The sequence below is a fragment of the Tachypleus tridentatus genome, chromosome 9 (assembly GCF_004210375.1).
Source record: "Tachypleus tridentatus isolate NWPU-2018 chromosome 9, ASM421037v1, whole genome shotgun sequence".
In the NCBI taxonomy this organism is placed as follows: Eukaryota; Metazoa; Arthropoda; class Merostomata; order Xiphosura; family Limulidae; genus Tachypleus; species Tachypleus tridentatus.
In genome coordinates this window covers 166,730,377-166,755,130 of record NC_134833.1, presented here as the reverse complement: position 1 = coordinate 166,755,130, position 24,754 = coordinate 166,730,377, and the positions used below count along the sequence as shown (strand labels likewise).

At 32.5% G+C, this 24,754-nt stretch overlaps 1 protein-coding gene across 4 annotated transcripts in view; it reads left to right on the top strand.

The window, feature by feature from the left end:
• Positions 1-24,754, top strand: part of mIF2 (mitochondrial translation initiation factor 2) — a 42,317-nt gene that overhangs the window by 15,065 nt on the left and 2,498 nt on the right. For all 4 annotated transcript variants that reach the window (XM_076458432.1, XM_076458431.1, XM_076458434.1 and 1 more), the window contains 8 exons: positions 2,862-2,911; positions 3,932-4,021; positions 4,460-4,584; positions 14,031-14,109; positions 14,553-14,678; positions 19,449-19,674; positions 19,843-19,983; positions 24,145-24,309. In XM_076458432.1, the coding sequence (XP_076314547.1) occupies positions 2,862-2,911; positions 3,932-4,021; positions 4,460-4,584; positions 14,031-14,109; positions 14,553-14,678; positions 19,449-19,674; positions 19,843-19,983; positions 24,145-24,309 (1,002 nt within the window). The remainder of the gene's footprint in view (positions 1-2,861; positions 2,912-3,931; positions 4,022-4,459; positions 4,585-14,030; positions 14,110-14,552; positions 14,679-19,448; positions 19,675-19,842; positions 19,984-24,144; positions 24,310-24,754) is intronic.

The following is a 24,754-nucleotide window of genomic DNA, read 5'->3' as shown; positions in this document are numbered from 1 at the left end:
TTTGAGGTTTCACGCGCATACTGCTTTTGATCTGTTAACTTCTTGTCTTTCTTTCTTGACTTGTTTTTTTTCTGTGATTACTGTTGTTCTACCATCTTTCTCAACATGTTCTTTCACCTTCTACTCTTTGGACAAATCCTTTTGTCCTTGGACTTTGACTGCTCAATAGATACACTATACTACTTCTCTCACATTTTCTTGCTCTATTTCCTGACTGTTGGACTGTTCAGACTCTTCTTCCTCTGGGATCCTTCTTTTCATTGGACCTCCTTCCTTTCTCTAGGTCCCTTGACTCCTTTGTAGATATGTTTGTCTCAGGATGTGCATGCTCACAAGATATTTCACTATTTTCATTATGTTTTAGATTTTTTATACTTTTTTACCAGCTTGTGGATGAACTTTCCAAGGTGGATATTTGGACATTAACTTTCTTCTCTGTACTTTCTGCCTGTTTTATCTTCTGATGTTTTTTGTCTTCCATAGGTTACAATTCTGCAATTAATCCCTCTGTCTTTGAAAATAATACATAATATTTCCCCTTCTGAGTCCCTTAATTATTCCATAGGACACCTGGTGTCAAATGTTGCTTCCAAAGGTATATTTACTCAGTCTGTATCATAATAAAAACATTTACACAGTTTTCTCTGGCTCTGCATGTTCCCACTCTGAGATAGAGTGTTCCTTAAGACTATTTCAGATATTTTTTGATATATCTACATGACTTGATTGTCTGATCTAGATTGTACCTATTCTCTGTACTACTATGTAAAACTGTGTCAACACTAAGAATGTGTTTTCTACACTTTTTGGTTTTCAAAAATAGCTGACTTGATGCATTGTATCTAGTAAATGAACTTTCTGCACTGAAGGACAGATTTCTATGTCGGTGCATTCTACGTTCTTACCAAAAAGGCTTTCCCTTGTTGAGTGGAGTACGAACTTCTTTATCACTTACCAGTTTCTGTCTGCTGGGGTGGCAGATAAATAATCATTACTGCTAGGGCTAGAACAATGGGCATTAATATAGTGAGAAGTGAGCCAGTTGTGATACTGTGTAGTGCTGATACAACTTTGTAACATCACATATACCACAGGTTTCCCCTTGCACCATGACATTATTCAGTAGAGTTGAGTACACATGGTACAGTCCTAACAAGCCGTAACTACACAACATCTACTGGCAACCTGTATGCAAATTATACAGGCAAAGAGTATACCTTGCATTAAATGTGATATTGTCTCCCACTAGTGTGCATATGTAGAAGAAATGTGATATTGTCTTCCACCAGTGTGCATATGTAGAAGAAATGTGATATTGTTTCCCACTAGTGTGTATACTTTGGATGAAATGTGATGTTTTCTCTCACCAGTGTGTACACTTTGGATGAAATGTGATGTTTTCTCTTACCAGTGTGTATAACTTGGATGAAATGTGATATTGTCTCCCATCAGTGTGCATACCTTGAATGAAATGTAATGCTGTTACTCACTAGTGTGTATAACTTGGAAGAAATGTGATGTTGTCTCCCACCAGTGTGCATACTTAGAAGAAATGCGATGTTGTCTCCTGTGTGTACCTTAGTTGAAATGTGATGTCTCCTACTAGTGTGCTTACTTCGAAGAAATGTGATATTGTCTTCCATCAGTGTGCATATCTTGGATGAAATGTGATATTGTCTCCCATCAGTGTGCATACCTTGAATGAAATGTGATATTGTCTCCCACCAGTGTGCATACTTAGAAGAAATGTGATGTTGTCTTTCATCGGTGTGTATACTTTGGATGACATGTGATGTTGTCTCCCACCGGTGTATGTACTTAGAAGAAATGTGATGGTGTTTCCCATCGGTGTATACAGTTGGATGAAGTGTCTCCTACCAGTAGTGAGTTCTTGCCACTTGGTGTTACACCACCTTCAGGTGCTTCTTGAAAGAAATTTTTCCAGTTAAATATTGCACTATACCACCCCCCTCTGATTAGGTTCTCAACCACTCCCCTCTGATTAGGTTCTCAACCACCCCTCTGATTAGGTTCTCATCTCTACAAACATTCCTACTCAGACTTCTCATTTTAGTTTTGCAATTTCTTATTGGCCTTACCAAAACAATGGTGATTCACAGGTGCATACAGAGAGTTAATGTGTATCTCCCCCTTATTAATGGAGGGGTTTGTCATAGGATAATGTTGTCATATGATATAATTCATGTAAGATCATGTGAAACTAGGTAGGAGTTACCTCAAGGCTAGTGATGTAAATGTCATTGCAATAGGATTAAAGAATGTAGGTAAACTCTTTGAAGATATGAGTTTTTATTGGAAATACGTTTTTCAGATAAAGAAAATGTTAACTTTATTTTATATTTTCTCTTCTTTCACATTTACTGCAGCAAAAGTATCTGTAGTAAAATTTGAAAACATGAAATAGAATCTAAACTACATATTTTAGAAAATCGATACAAGTTATGAGTAGCTACATTTTAAAGAATCCCATATGTGTGAAATTTCACAGCAAAAATGCTAGTATGTGAAAATCAAATCATAAGTTCTGTTTAATAAGCATGTTACATAATAATTATAATTATTTATCCAAAACACTCCTCACCTTCTTACAGCTTCACATGTTTGGATGTAACTAATAAAACGTTGAGATGTGCACACTTTGTATCTCCCTGTGTTCATATAGTTAAAAGATGTGTAATTAATAGGAAAAATATATATAGACATGTATACTAATATTTTATAAAGCATGTGAAGTTCATGGAACTTGACTTAAAAGCGAGTGTTGATCATAAATTGTTTTAATTGTAAAGAGATTGTTGCCTCTTTGAAAAGAAGTTAAAGTTTCCTTTATGTTTTGACAGTTCCCATTATTGTGGCAATTAATAAAGTGGACAAACCAGAAGTAAACATCGTAAGTTCTGTGTATTGTTTCATTGATTTAGCAAATTCATCATTTAAGTTGAGATAAAAACAAATATCTAAAGATTCTTGATGACAAGAAACCCATTTAAAATAAAAATGTATCTCAGAATGGGTGATATGGGTATTAACAATTTTACTGAAAAGCAGAGAACAATGTTTCAACCTTTCTAAGTCATCTTCAGGTAAACAAATAATAAGTAAATAAAACAGAGAAGAAGATGACCTGGGAAGGTCAAATGTTGTTCTCTGCTTTTTAATAAAAGTGTTAATACCCACACCAGCCGTTCTCTGCTTTTCAGTAAAAGTGTTAATATCCACACCAGCCGTTCTCTGCTTTTTAGTAAAAGTGTTAATATCCACACCAGCCATTCTCTGCTTTTTAGTAAAAGTGTTAATATTCACACCAGCCATTCTCTGCTTTTCAGTAAAAGTGTTAATACCCACACCAGCCATTCTCTGCTTTTTAGTAAAAGTGTTAATATCCACACCAGCCGTTCTCTGCTTTTCAGTAAAAGTGTTAATATCCACACCAGCCATTCTCTGCTTTTCAGTAAAAGTGTTAATATCCACACCAGCCATTCTCTGCTTTTCAGTAAAAGTGTTAATATCCACACCAGCCGTTCTCTGCTTTTCAGTAAAAGTGTTAATACCCACACCAGCCATTCTCTGCTTTTTAGTAAAAGTGTTAATACCCACACCAGCCATTCTCTGCTTTTTAGTAAAAGTGTTAATACCCACACCAGCCATTCTCTGCTTTTAGTAAAAGTGTTAATACCCACACCAGCCATTCTCTGCTTTTCAGTAAAAGTGTTAATATCCACACCAGCCATTCAAGAAATACCTGAAGAAATTATAACCACAAATTAAAAATACTTTCAACTAACTGAAACATCTTAATGCTTATGATAATGTTTCTTTCCTAAGATAAAAAATGTTTGGTTGGTTCAAACTGGATTGATTTTGATTTTCTGTCACTTGTTGGTTTTGTGACCTAACATTTCCTTTTTAGGATAGAGTAAAGCAGGAACTTCTAGCTCAAGGAATACAGTTGGAAGAAATGGGAGGAGGTGTACAATCAGTGTGTGTGTCTGCATTGAAGGTTAGTCATGTTTAACACCATATCTGATGGTGTATCACTAGTGTTCAGTCCCTCTGTTTTATATTACTGGTTATGGTATTTAATGTTGCTACACTATCAGTCTGTTATGTGCTAGTTTATCAGTGAATGGGTAGATATGTTCAGTCTCTGTGTTGGTATACATTACTGGGTAGTGTATTTACTGTTATTACACTGTTGTTCTTTTATGTGCTGTTGTTTTTGTAGTACATTCTTTGTGTTGAAATGTTCGGTCCCTGTGTTTATAAACATTACTGGTTAGTGTGTTTACTGTTACTACACTGTGTTTGTTTGTAGGCTAATGTGTTTACTGTTATTACACTGTCATTCTGTTATGGTGTACTACATGTGATTTTCATTCAGTGTTAGTTATTGTATTTGATAACACTGTTGTTTAAGGTAGTCATGTATACCTTGCAGGGTACAAATTTGAACCTTCTAATTGACACTCTCCTGACCGAAGCTGAGCTGGCCAGTATTGTTGGAGATCCCAGAGGATATGTAGAGGGAGTGGTTCTGGAGTCCAGTCTTGATTCAAGGAGAGGGTGAGATGTGTAGAAGTTTCTGTTGTCCATTTAAAATTTGGGTTAAGCTTAAGTGTCAAGTAGAATCAACAGGTGGTCAGGGGTCAAAGAGCATATTATCACATTTGTAGACTTAGTCAACATTTTATTGATGTGCTATTTTATGAATATATGTCATTATGTTAGGTATCAAACTGTAGGTGATAATTCAAATTTGAATATTACACATTAGTTTATTTGTTATAATTCAAATTTGAATATCACACATTACGTTTTTTTCTTAATTTAAAAGTAAAAAACAATCTGAATATCAATTGGTGTGTTACTTGGTATGTTGAATGTAGCTTTGGTTCAGATTAGATGTTTATATACAAAGTCTATAGTTTCTTATGAATTAGAAACTCAAATTACCAATACTGACAAGCTAGAATGTAAAATGTGGACCTCCCATATTACCTGTTTACAGAGGTATAGCTACAGTTACAACAGAAAGTGTTCGTATCCCTGCTTCCCGAGTAGTTTTTTGCTCATAACTTAAAAAGTATCATGAGTAGGCTAACAGAATTATATTATATTATATTATAAATATCATACTAACACACATCTACTTAAATTTTTGTTCAAATTAATTGACAAATAAACTGTTTTTAAAAATAACCAAAAATAGGAGTAGCAGAAAGTGTTCGTACAGTTCACAACGTGTGAAAAAACTGATATTCCTGTAAAACGTTTGTTTAGTTTGATGAATAAACTACATTATACCATTCCAGAACTAGACACTGGGTTCATAATTATTGGAATTTAGACAGCAAAAAATGTACTTCCGGCAATTTAGCACCATCTCCGTCATTATCTGCTTGGTCATCCTGGCGAACAGGAAACAACTGACCAGTGATTGAAAAAACTGAATTATTGTAAAATACAAGTCTCGTGTATCTCTTTTCGGTTTGCTACACACCTTAATGTGATGAAATCTACTGTTCAAAGCATAATTGTTAAGTTTAAACTTATAGGATCAATTGCTAACCTCCCTCGTTCTGGACGCCCCAAATTCCAGAGAGAACAAAGAGGAAGGTTCTCAGAGAAGTTAGTAGGAACCCTTGTTTAACACGTAATGACATACAGAAACTGGTAAGGGAAACTGGGGCTGACGTAAGCACCTATACTGTTACAAACATGTTACACTCTTCTGTGTTCAAAGCATGCCGTCCTCGTAGAACTCCATATTTAAAGCCTGTTCATTTAGAAGCACAATTGAGATGTGCAAGAAAGCATGTAGTTAAACCCTTTACCTATTGGAAGAGTATTCTTTGGTCAGACGAGACTAAAATCGAGCTTTTTGGTCATAATGATGTTCGCAATATTTTCTGTAAGAAGGGGGATGGAAATCTTCCAAAGAACACCGTCCCTACAGTTAAACACGGAGGTGGCTTGATCATGCTATGGGGTTCCTTCAGCTCTTCTGGTGTAGGCAGCCTTCACCGCGTCAACAGAATCATGAAAAAAGAAGAGTACCCTGATATATTAGGCACTTATATCAAGAATGATGCTCGGAACTTGCGGCTTGTGCGTCGTTGGGTCTTCCAGTACGACAATGACCCTAAACACATATCGAAATATGTGCAATCCTGGTTGCAGAGAGCCCATATAAGCATTCTGGAGTGGCCATTGCAGTCACCTGATCTCAACCCAATTGAAAACGTTTGGCATGAGTTGAAGACCAGAGTTCATCAGCTTCATCCAAAAAACTTGCAAGAGTTGGAGGCCTACTGTAAAGAAAAATGGAAGAAAATACCAGTCGAGTACTGTCAAACGATCATGGAGGGCTATGAGGAGAGATTGAACCAAGTAATTCACCTGAAAGGCTACACAACTGACCATTAAAGTAGATGCACGAACACTTTCTGCCCCTCCTACGTTTGGTTATTTGTTTATAAACAGTTTATTTGCCATTCAATTTACATAAAAAATTATGTAGATGTGTGATAGTATAATATTTATAATATATTGTACTTCTATTAGCCTACTTGTGATACTTTTTAGTTTATGAGCAAAAAGCCACTCGGGATGCAGGGGTATGAACACTTTCTGTCGTAACTGTACATGTAGTGAATCAAACATGGTGGCCCTGCCCGCCTCTTTCCATTTTTGGAAATACAGGCTTACATACACCCATTTCTGCTTACGACAAGTGAATAACCAGTGGAAATCTCAGAATGTCCCACTGGTAGTTATATCAATCTGGGATTTTCTAAGTTTGTTCCTTTGTTCAATCACAGAAGGAAATGGTAAGTGTTGATCGAAAAACAATTTTTTTAACTCAAATATCATTTAATTCGTAGGCCCAATAAATTGCAGTGGAATTCTGAAATAATGATGGGGTAATTTATAATATTTGGCTATTTCAAAATATTTATATAGAACCTAAAAATTAATTTATTTTACTTCTTACATGTGCAAAATTTGACAAGGCTTAGTTATGGCAAGTGGGCAAATGAGTACAAAGTTTTTAAGTAGAAAAATCATTGTTTTTCCATATTTTATCTACTGTTCTATGCTTTAAAAAAAGATAACTGAATTTAAGAACTTATTTGTAAAATGTTATAATAAATACTCTTATGTAATGTATTATAACTGAATTGTGACTGTATTTTACCAAATACTGGTTCACTAGAACAAACTAAAGACAGGCCATTTTGTAAAGACCAGTTCCGATATGGTACATTAATTCTATCCACGCAAGTAGCTATTTTTAAGCAATGTTTTCCTCTATATGAAAACAAATGTTTGCATACCACAAGTTTTGAGCTCCCACATACCTTATAATCAGCTGATTAAAATGTGTCTTGCACATTACTCATCATGAAAACGTTTCTACCAATAAGAGCGTGATACACACTTGATGCATGAGACTCCATTTATTTGATTCTAATGAACTATCACTTGTTTGGCAGATGTTTTTTGATGTGCTATTTGAATTTGTTTATTTTTTATTATTATATTGAAGTGGACTTTTTTGGTAACTTTTCAGGTAACTAGTTTTCCCAGTTTTTAATTTTTTATCATCAACAATTTGTTTTTGATTTTGATTCCATTTTTAGACAATGAATTCCAAAGTTCAAGTTACCACTTCCAAGATTATACTTTCTACTAATGCACACCTACACAGGCTACAGGCGGAGAGGAATCATCTTTGAATTTACTGGCTGTAATTTGCCGGAAGACTGAATGTTATAGGAATCAACTCTCACTTCTTCTGATCATACCCCTATTTCTCCTTAACATACTGAACTTGTTCTGGTCGATGGGGATTTTGACAGCATTTTTCTTCAGCGTGATTTTGCAATGTCTTCCTATGTCCCTACTAGTGAATCAGCTTGGTCTAATATGGCTACTGTGACATGATTTCTCAGGTATGTGATCTGTGTTCTTTGTTACGTGATACCTCTTTTTCTCAGTATTTGGCCTCCCCTCTCTTCCCAGAATATTTAGGCTCATGCTGAGTATTTTATTTCTCAGTTGATTGAGAGTGCCAGCATGTCTCACTCTCCATGGGCTTCAGATCAGTTTGCTTTGGCCTACCATTAGGCTGAATGTCCATTTCTCAATTCTCAGTAGTTAGGACGTTTTCAGCTGATGTGGGGAAGGACCCTGTTTGATTATACTACACTCAATTTTCCTTCCTACATCTTACCTTTTTGACTATTCTACAGTACTTGTCTACTATCCACCTCCTTTCTGAAGTGATTCACAGAGAACCTCAGAGTTTTTCAAGGAAGTGTTTCTCCCTGATTACTTCCAAGACAGCACCTATTCTCACTTCCTTTGTAGTTGAACCTTGAATATCCTTTTTTTGGGCCCACACACTCCGTATTTATGTCATTGCATTCAGTCTTGTTGCAGATCACCTTTCCTGTCCAGACAAAGTTTATCCAATGGAGTGTTCTCTTGATCCTCTTGTTGGTCAGTGGCTATGCTTTCAGTGGGATACTTCTCACCTGGATGCACTTGTCACATCACTTAATAATAAGTTGTATTTGTTTGGTTCTTCATTATCTTGTTTTCTGTCAAGATTGGACCAACAAATACTGGTATATTTATCCTTCTTTACAGCATGATCTTGATCATCTATGTCAAGTCTTTCTGATTGCTCCTCATTGGCTGGCATAACCATGGTTCCAGTTCCAGTCTGCCCATCCATTATCACTTCCTCTTACTCCATCTCTTCTTTATCAACTTTGGCAACCAATGTTTCATCCAACCCTTCATATCCTGTTTTCAAATCTGGGTCTTCATGAAGAAATTTAGTTTGTGGCAGTGGGCCACTTCTTTTTTTAGATTGTTTTGTTCATCCTTCCTCTTGATTTCTTAAGTAGAATGTTTTCCACCATTGGTTGTTGGGTCAAGGATTTTCACCTGCTTAGACCCATTGTTTCTCATGTTATTAATTTCCACACTTGGCTCTTTGATTAGGGGTCTTCTGTCTCCTCAATCATGGGTTATTGGGCTGATTTATCCAGTATTTTCAATTTCCCACTCTTTCCCTCTTGTTGCATTCCTTCCATACAAGTCATCCACCTCGACATGCTGTTCTTACAAGATGGTAATGTGGTTCTTCACTGTCTCAGTTAGCCTCTATTTGAACTCCTATCTTTATGCTGTTTTTTTTACTGACTTGTTTCCTTTTCTCAGTCTGTGGATGTTGTGGGTCAGATATATTTACTATTGATGTTTCATGTATCATTCCACATATCTTTATCTTGATAGATCTCTCAGGAAGGTAGCTCATCTTTCTTACAAATTTCTCTTCCACCTTTATTATCCTCGATCAGATCCTGGTAGGCTACTGTCTTTGTTGTTACGTTCTTTGCTTCCACACTGAACAATTAGATTTGGATTTTAATTCTATTATCTTATTCTTTCTTACCATCTCCTTCCTGTAATTTCTTCTCGGTGTCTTCTCATCAAATGAGACACCTTAAATTTTCCCTGGCATCTCATCTCTGTTGTCCCCTTCTTCAGTTAGGCATGTGGATTACTTCACGTACATTCATATTTCACTGTATGCATCCGATCTGTATCCTCATCTTTGAGTTATCTTCTTCTGCCAGTAGCCATTCTTCAAACATTAGAGATATTGCAATTTGATAAGTTATTTTTTTCAGTGGCTTTTCCTTTTTTCTTTTACTGTCTGGATCTCACTCACTAATGCCTGATCAGGTTTCTCATGGCCAGGCCAGGTTTACTGCTTATTTCTAACTTCCATGGCCGTAACATGCTCAGTGTTGAGATGGGAAGTTCTACTATATAAATAGTGTGAAAACTACAGCAATCAACAAATGGTTGTCAGAACAGACTGTAAGACAATCCATAGTATGAGTGTTAAACATGTTTATTGTACATATCTTACTAAATCATCACATTAACCACAGGTTAAGTGCATGCATTTGTTTCTTCAGTGACATATTCACTCTGAGTTTCTGATGTGATGTCATTGTTAGTTGGTTGTTCAGCTTTAGTTTTAAGTTTTGAATCATTTCAGCACATTCATGCCTGATTGTTACAAAATTTAATTAATAAGTATTCTAATTCACAAAATGTATGAATGTGTAACTTTATATTGTTATTATGAACTTATCAGTATTAAAAACATCTTCCCTCTAGCAGTCATCAACAAAAGTTATTTTTGAATACAGTTTACAACCTCAGTATTCCAGTCTTCAACATTTCTAAATGTTCTATAACCTTAGTTTTACCTTCTAATGGTTCTAATGGTATAAAACTAATAAGTAAAATCAAAACCAATCGATTTATTCCCAAGTCAGCTTAAGAGTGATCTCCAAACTTAATAGATAAGCAATTTTTTCCTGTTTAAATACAAAAAGATTGGTGATGTTTCAGTACAAGTGCTCTTGCTGCAAACATGTATATGTTGGGTCAGTGACCTAAACTCTAGCTGACAGAGTTAAGGAGCATGTGCAAAACAGCCTTTTGAACAGTTGTGGAATGGACTACAATCCAAGCAATGACTGTAGTGATAACATCAAACAGTTCAGAGTAATAGATTCAACAAATGACCAGTGGACACTAAGGAAAAAGGAAGTGCTCTTAATTCCTAACTTAAACCCAAAGCTGAACAACCAACTTACAATGACATCACATTTCAACCTGTGATAAAAATGTTCAAATTTAAGATTGAAAAGTTTGTTGAATAAACAAATGTCAACGTTTGTGATTCAAAGGTTAAATGTATTTGTGATATTAAATAATCAGATTAAACTCAGATTAAGTGTATATGTATGAGAATAAACATCTTGCTGAACCATCAGATTAAATATACCTGTAATACAAAATTATCTAAACTTGAATAAAGTTTATATGTGAAATGAAGTCATCAGATTAAACATATTTATTGTTCAAATCTTACCAAATCATCAGATTAATCACAAGTTAAGTGTCTATGTGATACCAAATCATCAGATTAATCACAAGTTAAGTGTCTATGTGATACCAAATCATCAGATTAATCACAAGTTAAGTGTCTATGTGATGTTAAATCATCAGATTAATCACAAGTTAAGTGTCTATGTGATATGAAAACGTCAGATTAATCACAAGTTAAGTGTCTATGTGATGTTAAATCATCAGATTAATCACAAGTTAAGTGTATGTGATATTAAATCATCAGATTAATCACAAGTTAAGTGTCTATGTGATGTTAAATCATCATATTAATCACAAGTTAAGTGTCTATGTGATATTAAATTATCAGATTAATCACAAGTTAAGTGTATGTGATATTAAATCATCAGATTAATCACAAGTTAAGTGTCTATGTGATATTAAATCATCAGATTAATCACAAGTTAAGTGTCTATGTGATATTAAATTATCAGGTTAATCACAAGTTAAGTGTATGTGATATTAAATTATCAGGTTAATCACAAGTTAAGTGTATGTGATATTAAATTATCAGGTTAATCACAAGTTAAGTGTATGTGATGTTAAATCATCAGATTAATCACAAGTTAAGTTTCTATGTGATATTAAGTCATCAGATTAATCACAAGTTAAGTGTTTATGTGATATTAAATTATCAGGTAAATCACAAGTTAAGTGTCTATGTGATATTAAGTCATCAGATTAATCACAAGTTAAGTGTATGTGATATTAAATCATCAGATTAATCACAAGTTAAGTGTCTATGTGATGTTAAATCATCAGATTAATCACAAGTTAAGTGTTTATGTGATATTAAATCATCAGATTAATCACAAGTTAAGTGTTTATGTGATATTAAATTATCAGGTTAATCACAAGTTAAGTGTCTATATGATATTAAGTCATCAGATTAATCACAAGTTAAGTGTATGTGATTTTAAATCATCAGATTAATCACAAGTTAAGTGTATGTGATGTTAAATCATCAGATTAATCACAAGTTAAGTGTTTATGTGATATTAAATCATCAGATTAACCACAAGTTAAGTGTTCCTGTATGATAAAAATCCTATATCATGAGCACTTTCAAAAGGTAGACCTTTCTTCTTTAGGGGCAAACTGGGAAGTGTTTATTTTGTGTTAATATATTAGATTAGTCGCAGTTTAAGTTTCCATAGCATATTTCACCAAATTACAGGTTTATCCTTATGCAACAGTAAGTTTAAAGTGCATTAATTTAATTTAATTAAACTACTATATTATAAATGTATATCAATAAACTGGACAGAAACATAGATAATAAGTTTTAATATTACTTGAGTGTTAGATTTTTAATATCATGAGGATATATTTTAAAAAAAATCCTCAATCTATCCTACTATGAGAATTGTGACATCTTTTCTTTAGGTCTTCTGCAATTTATTTACCAATCCTCTGTCTGGAGTTGGGAATTTAACATGAATTACTCATTATTATGTAGATGTTACTGAGGTAAATTGTTAAGTTTTATAGTCTTGAATCATATTTGTTTACAGAGTCAAACTAGAGTATCATATCCACTAAGGTTCTCTCTTTCACAAGTTGTCAGTAGTTCCTTCTGGAATTTTCTACATTATTTACAACAAACGAAATACAAAGTTTTGATATGCAAAGTGATGTATTATATTATATTATATTATGTATTATATTATATTATATTATATTATATTATGTATTATATTATATTGTGTATTATATTATATTACATTATATTGTGTATTATATTATATTATATTATATTATATTATGTATTATATTATATTATATTATGTATTATATTATATTGTGTATTATATTATATTGTGTATTATATTATATTATATTATGTATTATATTATATATTATAATATATATAATATATTATATTATATTACTTTGTTTTTTATTACAGTGATCTCCATTCTATATTCAGATCAACAAGTTTAGGGAATTATTTTAAGGTTTTTATTTCCTGGTTAGAAACTCAGATAAATTAGGATAGTTATAAGACATTGTTTGTTTTGTGCATGTTGTTATTCTGTATTTAGGTGCATTATTTAAGTTAAAGGTTTTCCATTACTATAAGAAAATGTAGGCTTACGTTTTATTGGCAGTTAAAAGCTAGCAAATGTATTTGATTTTCACGTATACTTTTTGTTTATTATTATATAAAAGGAATTAATATGTAAGAATTAGAACTTATTAAGTGACATAACTTTAAATTATTTGAAATAAAGAAAAGTTTTCTTGAGGTATGCTTGTGACCAATTCCTGTCTTAAGAAATTTGATAATGTGAGCCACTCATTCTATTGAAAATAAAATTGTAAGTTAAGGTTTTTTTGTATTTTTTCTTAATGGTGGTTACAAAGTTGGTCAAATTGTCTGAATGGGTAAAGAGTTACAGTTGGTAAAAATAGTAGATAAAATTTAAATTTTTTGATAATTCTTTAGGAGGTTTGAGAGATTATATAAATGAAACTTCACAATATTCAGTTAAATAAAAGATGGTAGTTCTAGTCTTAACACAAAAGTCACTTTGCACTCAGAGCAATCAGGTACTCTGACTTCATATACTGATGGACAAAGTTTTAGTAAAAAATACTTAAATAAAATCCTGATTTTTTTATGTAAAAGTTTTTATGTTTAATGAAAGCTTGCAATATTTAAGGAACATACAAAAATCATTAAAAGTTATAGTATGGAAATGATGGTCACCTTTGGGTCATGAACTTTGTCAAGTCAACACAGCCAATAGCAGTAAGAATTAATTCATCCAGTTAAACATCAGTACATATTTCATTTTAAATTATAAAATTAACCACAGGTTAGGTTGACATATAATATCAAATGATCCACAAGTTGAGTGTATGTGTACTATTATTAGATTAACAACATGTTTAGCTGTATGTGGCAATGTAAATGGACTAGTAAAATGTTTGGAGGCTACAGGTGATACATATTGTGTTGTTTCAGTTAATCTTGTTCTTCTTGCTTGTCTTGTTCTTAGAAAGTTATCAACAGCTCTGATACAAAGAGGAACACTGAGGAAAGGAGCCATACTTGTTGCTGGAACAGCCTGGGCTAAAGTGAGTAACATTAAACCTGTTTATACTGGTGACATATTTTGTTAGATCCTGTCGTTTGGTCCAGTAGAGGGATCAGATAGTTGAGTCAAAAGCTTTGTGTTAAAAATCTGAATGAAGTTAAAATAAAGTAAAGTAATATGTTAATACTTAAAGTAAATTACCTGACAGAAATATGAGTATTCATGGTATAAGCCTAAAATATTGCTAAATTTTGTTGTTGTAGAAAGTTGAACTACTTTAACAGTGAATTTGGTTGTTGAAACAAACTGGACCATACTAAGCAACATTAATTCTGGTTGTTGGAACAAACCAAACTATACTAAGTAACATCAAACATAGTTGTTCAAACAAATCAAACTATACTGAGTAATACATCTGGTTGTCGAACTACACCAAGTAACATTAAAACTAGTATAAATTCTAGAGGTTTATTGTTTCGTTAGGTACGAGGAATGTTTGATGAATGGGGAGACCATGTTCTCGCAGCTCCTCCATCCACACCAGTTCAGGTTATAGGATGGCGGGACCTTCCAGCAGCTGGAGATGAGATTTTAGAGGTTGAGTCAGAGGTAAACTTCATCCTTAATAGATGGAATTCTAAATGCTAGAGCTCTAAGCTGAATATATAAACCACATGGTATACACTTGTACACTAGAGTTATATTTAATTCTAAATACTAGAGCTGTAAACTGAACATATACACCACATGGTATACACTTGTACACTAGAGCTATATTTAATTTTAAATGTTAGAATTGTAAGCTGAATATATAAACCACATGGTATACACTTGTACATTAGAGTTATATTTAATTCTAAATGTTAGAGCTGTAAGCTGAATATATAAACCACATAGTATACACTTGTACATTAGAGTTATATTTAATTCTAAATGTTAGAGCTGTAAGCTGAATATATAAACCACATGGTATACACTTGTACAATAGAGTTATATTTAATTCTAAATGTTAGAGCTGTAAGCTGAATATATAAACCACATGGTATACACTTGTCACAAGAGTTATATTTAATTCTAAATGCTAGAGCTGTAAGCTGAATATATAAACCACATGGTATACACTTGTACACTAGAGTTATATTTAATTCTAAATGTTAGAGCTGTAAACTGAATATATAAACCACATGGTATACACTTGTACAATAGAGTTATATTTAATTCTAAGTGCTAGAGCTGTAAACTGAATATATAAACCACATGGTATACACTTGTACACTAGAGTTATATTTAATTCTAAATGTTAGAACTGTCAGCTGAATATACAAACCACATGGTATACACTTGTACACTAGAGTTATATTTAATTCTAAATGCTTGAGCTGTAAACTGAATATATAAACCACATGGTATACACTTGTACACTAGAGTTATATTTAATTCTAAATGTTAGAGCTGTAAGCTGAATATATAAACCACATGGTATACACTTGTACACTAGAGTTATATTTAATTCTAAATGCTAGAGCTGTAAACTGAATATATAAACCACATGGTATACACTTGTACATTAGAGTTATATTTAATTCTAAATGTTAGAGCTGTAAGCTGAATATATAAACCACATGGTATACACTTGTACACTAGAGTTATATTTAATTCTAAATGCTAGAGCTGTAAACAATATATAAACCACATGGTATACACTTGTACACTAGAGTTATATTTAATTCTAAATGTTAGAGCTGTAAGCTGAATATATAAACCACATGGTATACACTTGTACACTAGAGTTATATTTAATTCTAAATGCTAGAGCTGTAAACAATATATAAACCACATGGTATACACTTGTACACTAGAGTTATATTTAATTCTAAATGTTAGAGCTGTAAGCTGAATATATAAACCACATGGTATACACTTGTACACTAGAGTTATATTTAATTCTAAATGCTAGAGCTGTAAACTGAATATATAAACCACATGGTATACACTTGTACATTAGAGTTATATTTAATTCTAAATGCTAGAACTGTAAGCTGAATATATAAACCACATGGTATACACTTGTACACTAGAGTTATATTTAATTCTAAATGTTAGAGCTGTAAGCTGAATATATAAACCACATGGTATACACTTGTACACTAGAGTTATATTTAATTCTAAATGTTAGAGCTGTAAGCTGAATATATAAACCACATGGTATACACTTGTACACTAGAGTTATATTTAATTCTAAATGCTAGAGCTGTAAGCTGAATATATAAACCACATGGTATACACTTGTACACTAGAGTTATATTTAATTTTAAATGTTAGAATTGTAAGCTGAATATATAAACCACATGGTATACACTTGTACACTAGAGTTATATTTAATTCTAAATGTTAGAGCTGTAAGCTGAATATATAAACCACATGGTATATACTTGTACACTAGAGTTATATTTAATTCTAAATGTGAGAGCTGTAAGCTGAATATATAAACCACATGGTATACACTTGTACACTAGAGTTATACTTAATTCTAAATGTTAGAGCTGTAAGCTGAATATATAAACCACATGGTATACACTTGTACACTAGAGTTATATTTAATTTTAAATGTTAGAATTGTAAGCTGAATATATAAACCACATGGTATACACTTGTACACTAGAGTTATATTTAATTCTAAATGTTAGAGCTGTAAGCTGAATATATAAACCACATGGTATATACTTGTACACTAGAGTTATATTTAATTCTAAATGTGAGAGCTGTAAGCTGAATATATAAACCACATGGTATACACTTGTACACTAGAGTTATACTTAATTCTAAATGTTAGAGCTGTAAGCTGAATATATAAACCACATGGTATACACTTGTACACTAGAGTTATATTTAATTCTAAATGTTAGAGCTGTAAGCTGAATATATAAACCACATGGTATACACTTGTACACTAGAGTTATATTTAATTCTAAATGTTAGAGCTGTAAGCTGAATATATAAACCACATGGTATACACTTGTACACTAGAGTTATATTTAATTCTAAATGTTAGAGCTGTAAGCTGAATATATAAACCACATGGTATACACTTGTACACTAGAGTTATATTTAATTCTAAATGTGAGAGCTGTAAGCTGAATATATAAACCACATGGTATACACTTGTACACTAGAGTTATACTTAATTCTAAATGTTAGAGCTGTAAGCTGAATATATAAACCACATGGTATACACTTGTACACTGGAGTTATATTTAATTCTAAATGTTAGAGCTGTAAGCTGAATATATAAACCACATGGTATACACTTGTACACTAGAGTTATATTTAATTCTAAATGCTAGAACTGTCAGCTGAATATATAAACCACATGGTATACACTTGTATGCTAAGAGTAATATTTAAGCTCACTATGTGTAATAGTTTTTGTCACAAGTCTTTGTTTGGGAGATGAACCACAATATAATATTGTATTCATAGTCTTGGTACAGCAGATTTTATACTCATAAAGGTATTCTGTTATCTGGATACAATAGAAACAGGATACAACTGAACTTAATGGAATTATAGTTCTTTTTTTAAAGCATTTAGACTAATCACACTATTCTATCATTAGTAACTCCATCTGAATTGTGAACTTTATCTTTGGCAAGATATATGTTACTGTGTCATGTTCAGATGTTTAGTAACTCCATCTTGTTTCTTTAGATATTAGGAACAATCCACCCAACAAGATGTATCATACTATACCATGTTTAGATGTGTAGTGTATCCATGTTGTTTCTTTAGATATTAGGAACAATCCACTCAACAAGATGTATCATACTATACCATGTTTAGATGTGTAGTGTATCCATGTTGTTTTTTTAGATATTAGGAACAATCCACCCAACAAGATGTATCATACTATACCATGTTTAGATGTGTAGTGTATCCATGTTGTTTCTCTAGATATTAGGAACAATCCACCCAACAAGATGTATCATATTATACCATGTTTAGATGTGTAGTGTATCCATGTTGTTTCTCTAGATATTAGGAACAATCCACCCAACATGATGTATCATACTATACCATGTTTAGATGTGTAGTGTATCCATGTTGTTTCTTTACATATTAGGAACAATCCACCCAACAAGATGTATCATACTATACCATGTTTAGATGTGTAGTATATCCATGTTGTTTCTCTAGATATTAGGAACAATCCACCCAACAAGATGTATCATATTATACCATGTTTAGATGTGTAGTGTATCCATGTTGTTTCTCTAGATATTAGGAACAATCCACCCAACATGATGTATCATACTATACCATGTTTAGATGTGTAGTGTATCCATGTTGTTTCTTTACATATTAGGAACAATCCACCCAACAAGATGTATCATACTATACCATGTTTAGATGTGTAGTGTATCCATGTTGTTTCTTTAGATATTAGGAACAATCCACCCAACAAGATGTATCATACTATTCCATGTTTAGATGTGTAGTGTATCCATGTTGTTTCTTTAGATATTAGGAACAATCCACCCAACAAGATGTATCATACTATACCATGTTTAGATGTGTAGTGTATCCATGTTGTTTCTCTAGATATTAGGAACAATCCACCCAACAAGATGTATCATATTATACCATGTTTAGATGTGTAGTGTATCCATGTTGTTTCTCTAGATATTAGGAACAATCCACCCAACATGATGTATCATACTATACCATGTTTAGATGTGTAGTGTATCCATGTTGTTTCTTTAGATATTAGGAACAATCCACCCAACAAGATGTATCATACTATACCATGTTTAGATGTGTAGTGTATCCATGTTGTTTCTTTAGATATTAGGAACAATCCACCCAACAAGATGTATCATACTATACCATGTTTAGATGTGTAGTGTATCCATGTTGTTTCTTTAGATATTAGGAACAATCCACCCAACATGATGTATCATACTATACCATGTTTAGATGTGTAGTGTATCCATGTTGTTTCTTTAGATATTAGGAACAATCCACCCAACAAGATGTATCATACTATACCATGTTTAGATGTGTAGTGTATCCATGTTGTTTCTTTAGATATTAGGAACAATCCACCCAACAAGATGTATCATACTATACCATGTTTAGATGTGTAGTGTATCCATGTTGTTTCTCTAGATATTAGGAACAATCCACCCAACAAGATGTATCATACTATACCATGTTTAGATGTGTAGTGTATCCATGTTGTTTCTTTACATATTAGAAGCTGTGTTATGACAAGTTTAGGTTTTAGTTCTGTAGTAAGTTTGTATTTCATGTTATCCAAGTGGTTACATGAAATGATATTTAACAGTTTGTCAGTGTTGTTGTAGTAGAAATGTTTTACAGAAACGTGCCAAAGAAGTAATTCACTGGCGAGAAGAACAGCTGAAAGCTGCCAAACAAGAGGAAGATCTAAAAGTCATCCAGGAGAAACTAGAAGAACATCTTCAAGTATATAAATCTGAGTTGCAACAGAGACGTCAGGAGGGGCGAATTCGATCCCGTTCCAAGCCTCGTATTAAAGAATCTAATGCTGATGAGTCTTTTCCTAAATTGTCTTTTGTTTTAAAAGGTAGGAAAACTGAACTGTTTTCTAATAGGAAAATTATTTTCATATTGTGGAGATATATTTAGTAAAATGTAATTTATTTTTCGTTTGAAAGTAGATCAGTAAATGACATAACTGTAAAGTGAGGTTTTAATTGAAGAACAATACTATTTGTGATTTTTCTTGTGAAAGGTGACGTGGATGGCTCTGTAGAAGCTATATTAGACATACTGGAAACATACCACTCTCACAATGTGTGTCGTCTTGATTTGATACATTATGGTGTTGGTCATGTTACCGAGAGTGATATCGAATTAGCCAAAGCCTTTAACGGTAAGAACACTTCTCATGTTATTTAATGATAAGTTTTCTCATGGTCCAGAAAGAAAAAAACATTAAAAAAATCTGATTATTTAGAAAACTTTGTAAAGATTCTACTTAAAACTGCTGGTCACACAGTTTTAACTTAATCAGTTGGAGGAGGGACCATATTTACTAAAATGAGCTTTAAAAATAAAATACAGGTGTTCTCATACTATTTTAAGTTTTTATTTTATTACATAGATTTGTAATGGTGGATGTAATTGTTGCAAATATAAACATTTCTTTTAGACTGTTTGAATCAGCTGTACTCGTTGAGTAAAGGATTATTTAACAGAGATGTCCAGATCATGTTTACAACATTGAGATGACCCACTATGTTTGCATTCTCCTATTCTGTGGCAGGAATCTTTTCTCCTACTGTGGACTGGATGAAATATACCTAATACGACGTGATTTTGGACTGGAGTTGACATGCCTTGTGTGATCTGGTGCACCAGAGATACATTACACCATATGTCATGTCCACTTTCCATTCTGTGATTTCAGACTGTGCTTGTTTTCACTCTGACTTGGAGAGAGGTATCTTCACTGAGAATGCAGAATACACTGTGGTACAGAAAGAATGAGGTTTCTCAAAGGTGTGCCCTTATACTTTTCATGGTATGGGGTATTGCTTTTCATGTTCTCTTTGGGCACTTGTTGAAGGACTTATCTAAGTAAGTTTTGATTGGTTCCTCCACCACATCAATGTAGGATTCTAACTAATATGCGAGGAAAGTAAGGTACTGAATTGAAAGTTAACATACAGTGAATGTGTATGTACCTCCATTCACATTTCCCTCCTCTCTTTGCTTCTGGTTCATATTTTTTTGTTTAAAATTGAAGTGCTGGTTGAACAATCAGTATAGTCAGCAGTGGTAGGCAGGTGTTCCACTCTTATTGGTCGTACAGCACAACAGTAGCATGTAAACTTAGGTGGGAACCTTCAAGGCTGGTGGTGAGCAAAAACATTCTTAGAGGGCAGCACATTATTGGTGCTGAAATATTTAGTTTTCTTCCAGAGATCGTTAGTTCAATGAGATGTTTCCTCATGTATCTGTTTCAGTGAATGTTGAGGAAAAAAGATTTTATTTCTTTGTCCTAAACAGACAATACATTTGTTAACATTAATGGGAATGTGGCTAAAGTGATTTGAACATGTTAGTTTTTTATTGAATGTTAGGAATGTTTGTGAAAGTGATACCATACAGCTGATATAAAGGGATTTTGGGCCTTTTGCCAATGTTTCAGTGGAAGGCAGTAACTTCGTATTTACTGGGGTTCAACACAACTCTCCACATATTGCACTAGAATGTCCATTCACCTTTCATATAGGTTATTAATATCTCTCTTTGTCAACCTGTATTCTCTTAATAGAGTAGATAGACTCCACATCCCCAAATCTTCCTTTGGTTGGTCGTGCTCCTCGTGGTTGATTATGCCAATCGCCTTTGGTTGGTCGTGCTCCTCATGGTTGATTATGCCAACTTTGTCTACTCTGTAATTACAATACTTTAGTCCTCATACAATGTTGTTGATTATTCAGCCAGGACTAGTCATACTTCTTTCTGAATACCTACTTCACCGTTCCTTTTGAACTTTAGATTTATACATTATTCTCTGTGTTGATGAACCTTTAATTACATTAACATTTGTCTGCTTGATATTCAAACCCCATAACTCTTCCTGTTCTCTGCTTTCTCTTTACACTTTCCATCACAAAGGACACCCCCTGCTAGTACAGCGGTAAGTCTAGGGATTTACAATGCTAAAATCAGGGGTTCAGTTCCCCTCGGTGGGCTCAGCAGATAGTTCAATGTGGCATTGCTATAAGAAAAACACACACAAAGGTATATTTTTGCTCCACCCTCATACATGGAATGTGTTTAGTTACTGCTTCACATAACCCGTTCATTCTGCTGTTACTGTTGGACATAACTGACATTGTTCTGTTAGCATCATAACCTATCTGATGCTCACTTTGTGTTATACATCATAACCTGTCTGATGCTCACTTTGTGTTATACATCATAACCTGTCTGATGCTCACTTTGTGTTATACATCATAACCTGTCTGATGCTCACTTTGTGTTATACATCATAACCTGTCTGATGCTCACTTTGTGTTATACATCATAACCTGTCTGATGCTCACTTTGTGTTATACATCATAACCTGTCTGATGCTCACTTTGTGTTATACATCATAACCTGTCTGATGCTCACTTTGTGTTATACATCATAACCTGTCTGATGCTCACTTTGTGTTATACATCATAACCTATCTGATGCTCACTTTGTGTTATACATCATAACCTATCTGATGCTCACTTTGTGTTATACATCATAACCTGTCTGATTGGGCCAAACTTGTGGTACTATTCTCACTGTTTACTGTCTACAACAGTGATGCAATGTGTAGCAGAATTTTGGATGTCATGTTGATGTACAGGACATTCAGGTTATGTCTACCACAGTAATGCTGTGTATGTGTGTAAAAAAAAAAAACCTTTTGAAAACTGACAATTACTAGGATCATGATAGTTGAGTGATATCTGTATTGATTAATGTTTAACTTGTGTTGAAACAGACATAATAGCTGTATTAATTAATGTTTTATTATTTTTATAGGCACTGTTTATTGTTGTTTAACTTGTGTTGAAACAGACATAATAGCTGTATTAATTAATGTTTAACTTGTGTTGAAACAGACATAATAGCTGTATTAATTAATGTTTTATTATTTTTATAGGCACTGTTTATTGTTGTTTAACTTGTGTTGAAACAGACATAATAGCTGTATTAATAATGTTTTATTATTTTTATAGCCACTGTTTAACATGTGTTGAAACAGACATAATAGCTGTATTAATTAATGTTTTATTATTTTTATAGCCACTGTTTAACATGTGTTGAAACAGACATAATAGCTGTATTAATTAATGTTTTATTATTTTTATAGCCACTGTTTAACATGTGTTGAAACAGACATAATAGCCGTATTAATTAATGTTTTATTATTTTTATAGCCACTGTTTATTGCTGTTTAACTTGTGTTGACATAATAGCTGTATTAATTAATGTTTTATTTTTATAGCCACTGTTTATTGCTGTTTAACTTGTGTTGACATAATAGCTGTATTAATTAATGTTTTATTATTTTTATAGCCACTGTTTATTGCTGTTTAACTTGTGTTGACATAATAGCTGTATTAATTAATGTTTTATTTTTATAGCCACTGTTTATTGCTGTTTAACTTGTGTTGACATAATAGCTGTATTAATTAATGTTTTATTATTTTTATAGCCACTGTTTATTGCTGTTTAACTTGAGTTGACATACTAGCTCTATTAATTAATGTTTTATTATTTTTATAGGCACTGTTTATTGTTGTTTAACTTGTGTTGAAACAGACATAATAGCTGTATTAATTAATGTTTAACTTGTGTTGAAACAGACATAATAGCTGTATTAATTAATGTTTTATTATTTGTATAGGCACTGTTTATTGTTGTTTAACTTGTGTTGAAACAGACATAATAGCTGTATTAATTAATGTTTTATTATTTTTATAGCCACTGTTTAACATGTGTTGAAACAGACATAATAGCTGTATTAATTAATGTTTTATTATTTTTATAGCCACTGTTTAACATGTGTTGAAACAGACATAATAGCTGTATTAATTAATGTTTTATTATTTTTATAGCCACTGTTTAACATGTGTTGAAACAGACATAATAGCCGTATTAATTAATGTTTTATTATTTTTATAGCCACTGTTTATTGCTGTTTAACTTGTGTTGACATAATAGCTGTATTAATTAATGTTTTATTATTTTTATAGCCACTGTTTATTGCTGTTTAACTTGTGTTGACATACTAGCTCTATTAATTAATGTTTTATTATTTTTATAGCCACTGTTTATTGCTGTTTAACTTGTGTTGACATAATAGCTGTATTAATTAATGTTTTATTATTTTTATAGTCACTGTTTATTGCTGTTTAACTTGTGTTGACATACTAGCTCTATTAATTAATGTTTTATTATTTTTATAGCCACTGTTTATTGCTGTTTAACTTGTGTTGACATAATAGCTGTATTAATTAATGTTTTATTATTTTTATAGCCACTGTTTATTGCTTTAATGTAAACATCTCAAAACAAGTTCAAGACTTTGCACAAGAGAAGAAAATTAAAGTCAAAGAATTTAAAGTGATTTATCAGTTAATTGACGAAATCAAGAACAGTATCAATGCTGAGCTCCCTCTTGTGGATAAAGAAGATATTTTAGGTGAGTTTTCAAACATCGGTTTCTTTCTGTTCAATTCAACACAGTATTAGTAATTGTGATTGTTCTATATACTATAATAAAACACTTTCATTGTCCAAAAGATAAATAATTTTACTTTTTAAAATAATTAACAGTTTACACGATATTGAAACACTTACTTTTAAAGCTTATGATCAAGTGGCATGTTGTTGTTGTTCTATTTAGATAATAAAGTACTAACATACAGTTTTACATTTTTAAAGCTTATGATCAAGTGGCATGTTGTTGTTGTTCTATTTAGATAATAAAGTACTAACATACAGTTTTACATTTTTAAAGCTTATGATCAAGTGGCATGTTGTTGTTGTTCTATTTAGATAATAAAGTACTAACATACAGTTTTACATTTTTAAAGCTTATGATCAAGTGGCATGTTGTTGTTGTTCTATTTAGATAATAAAGTACT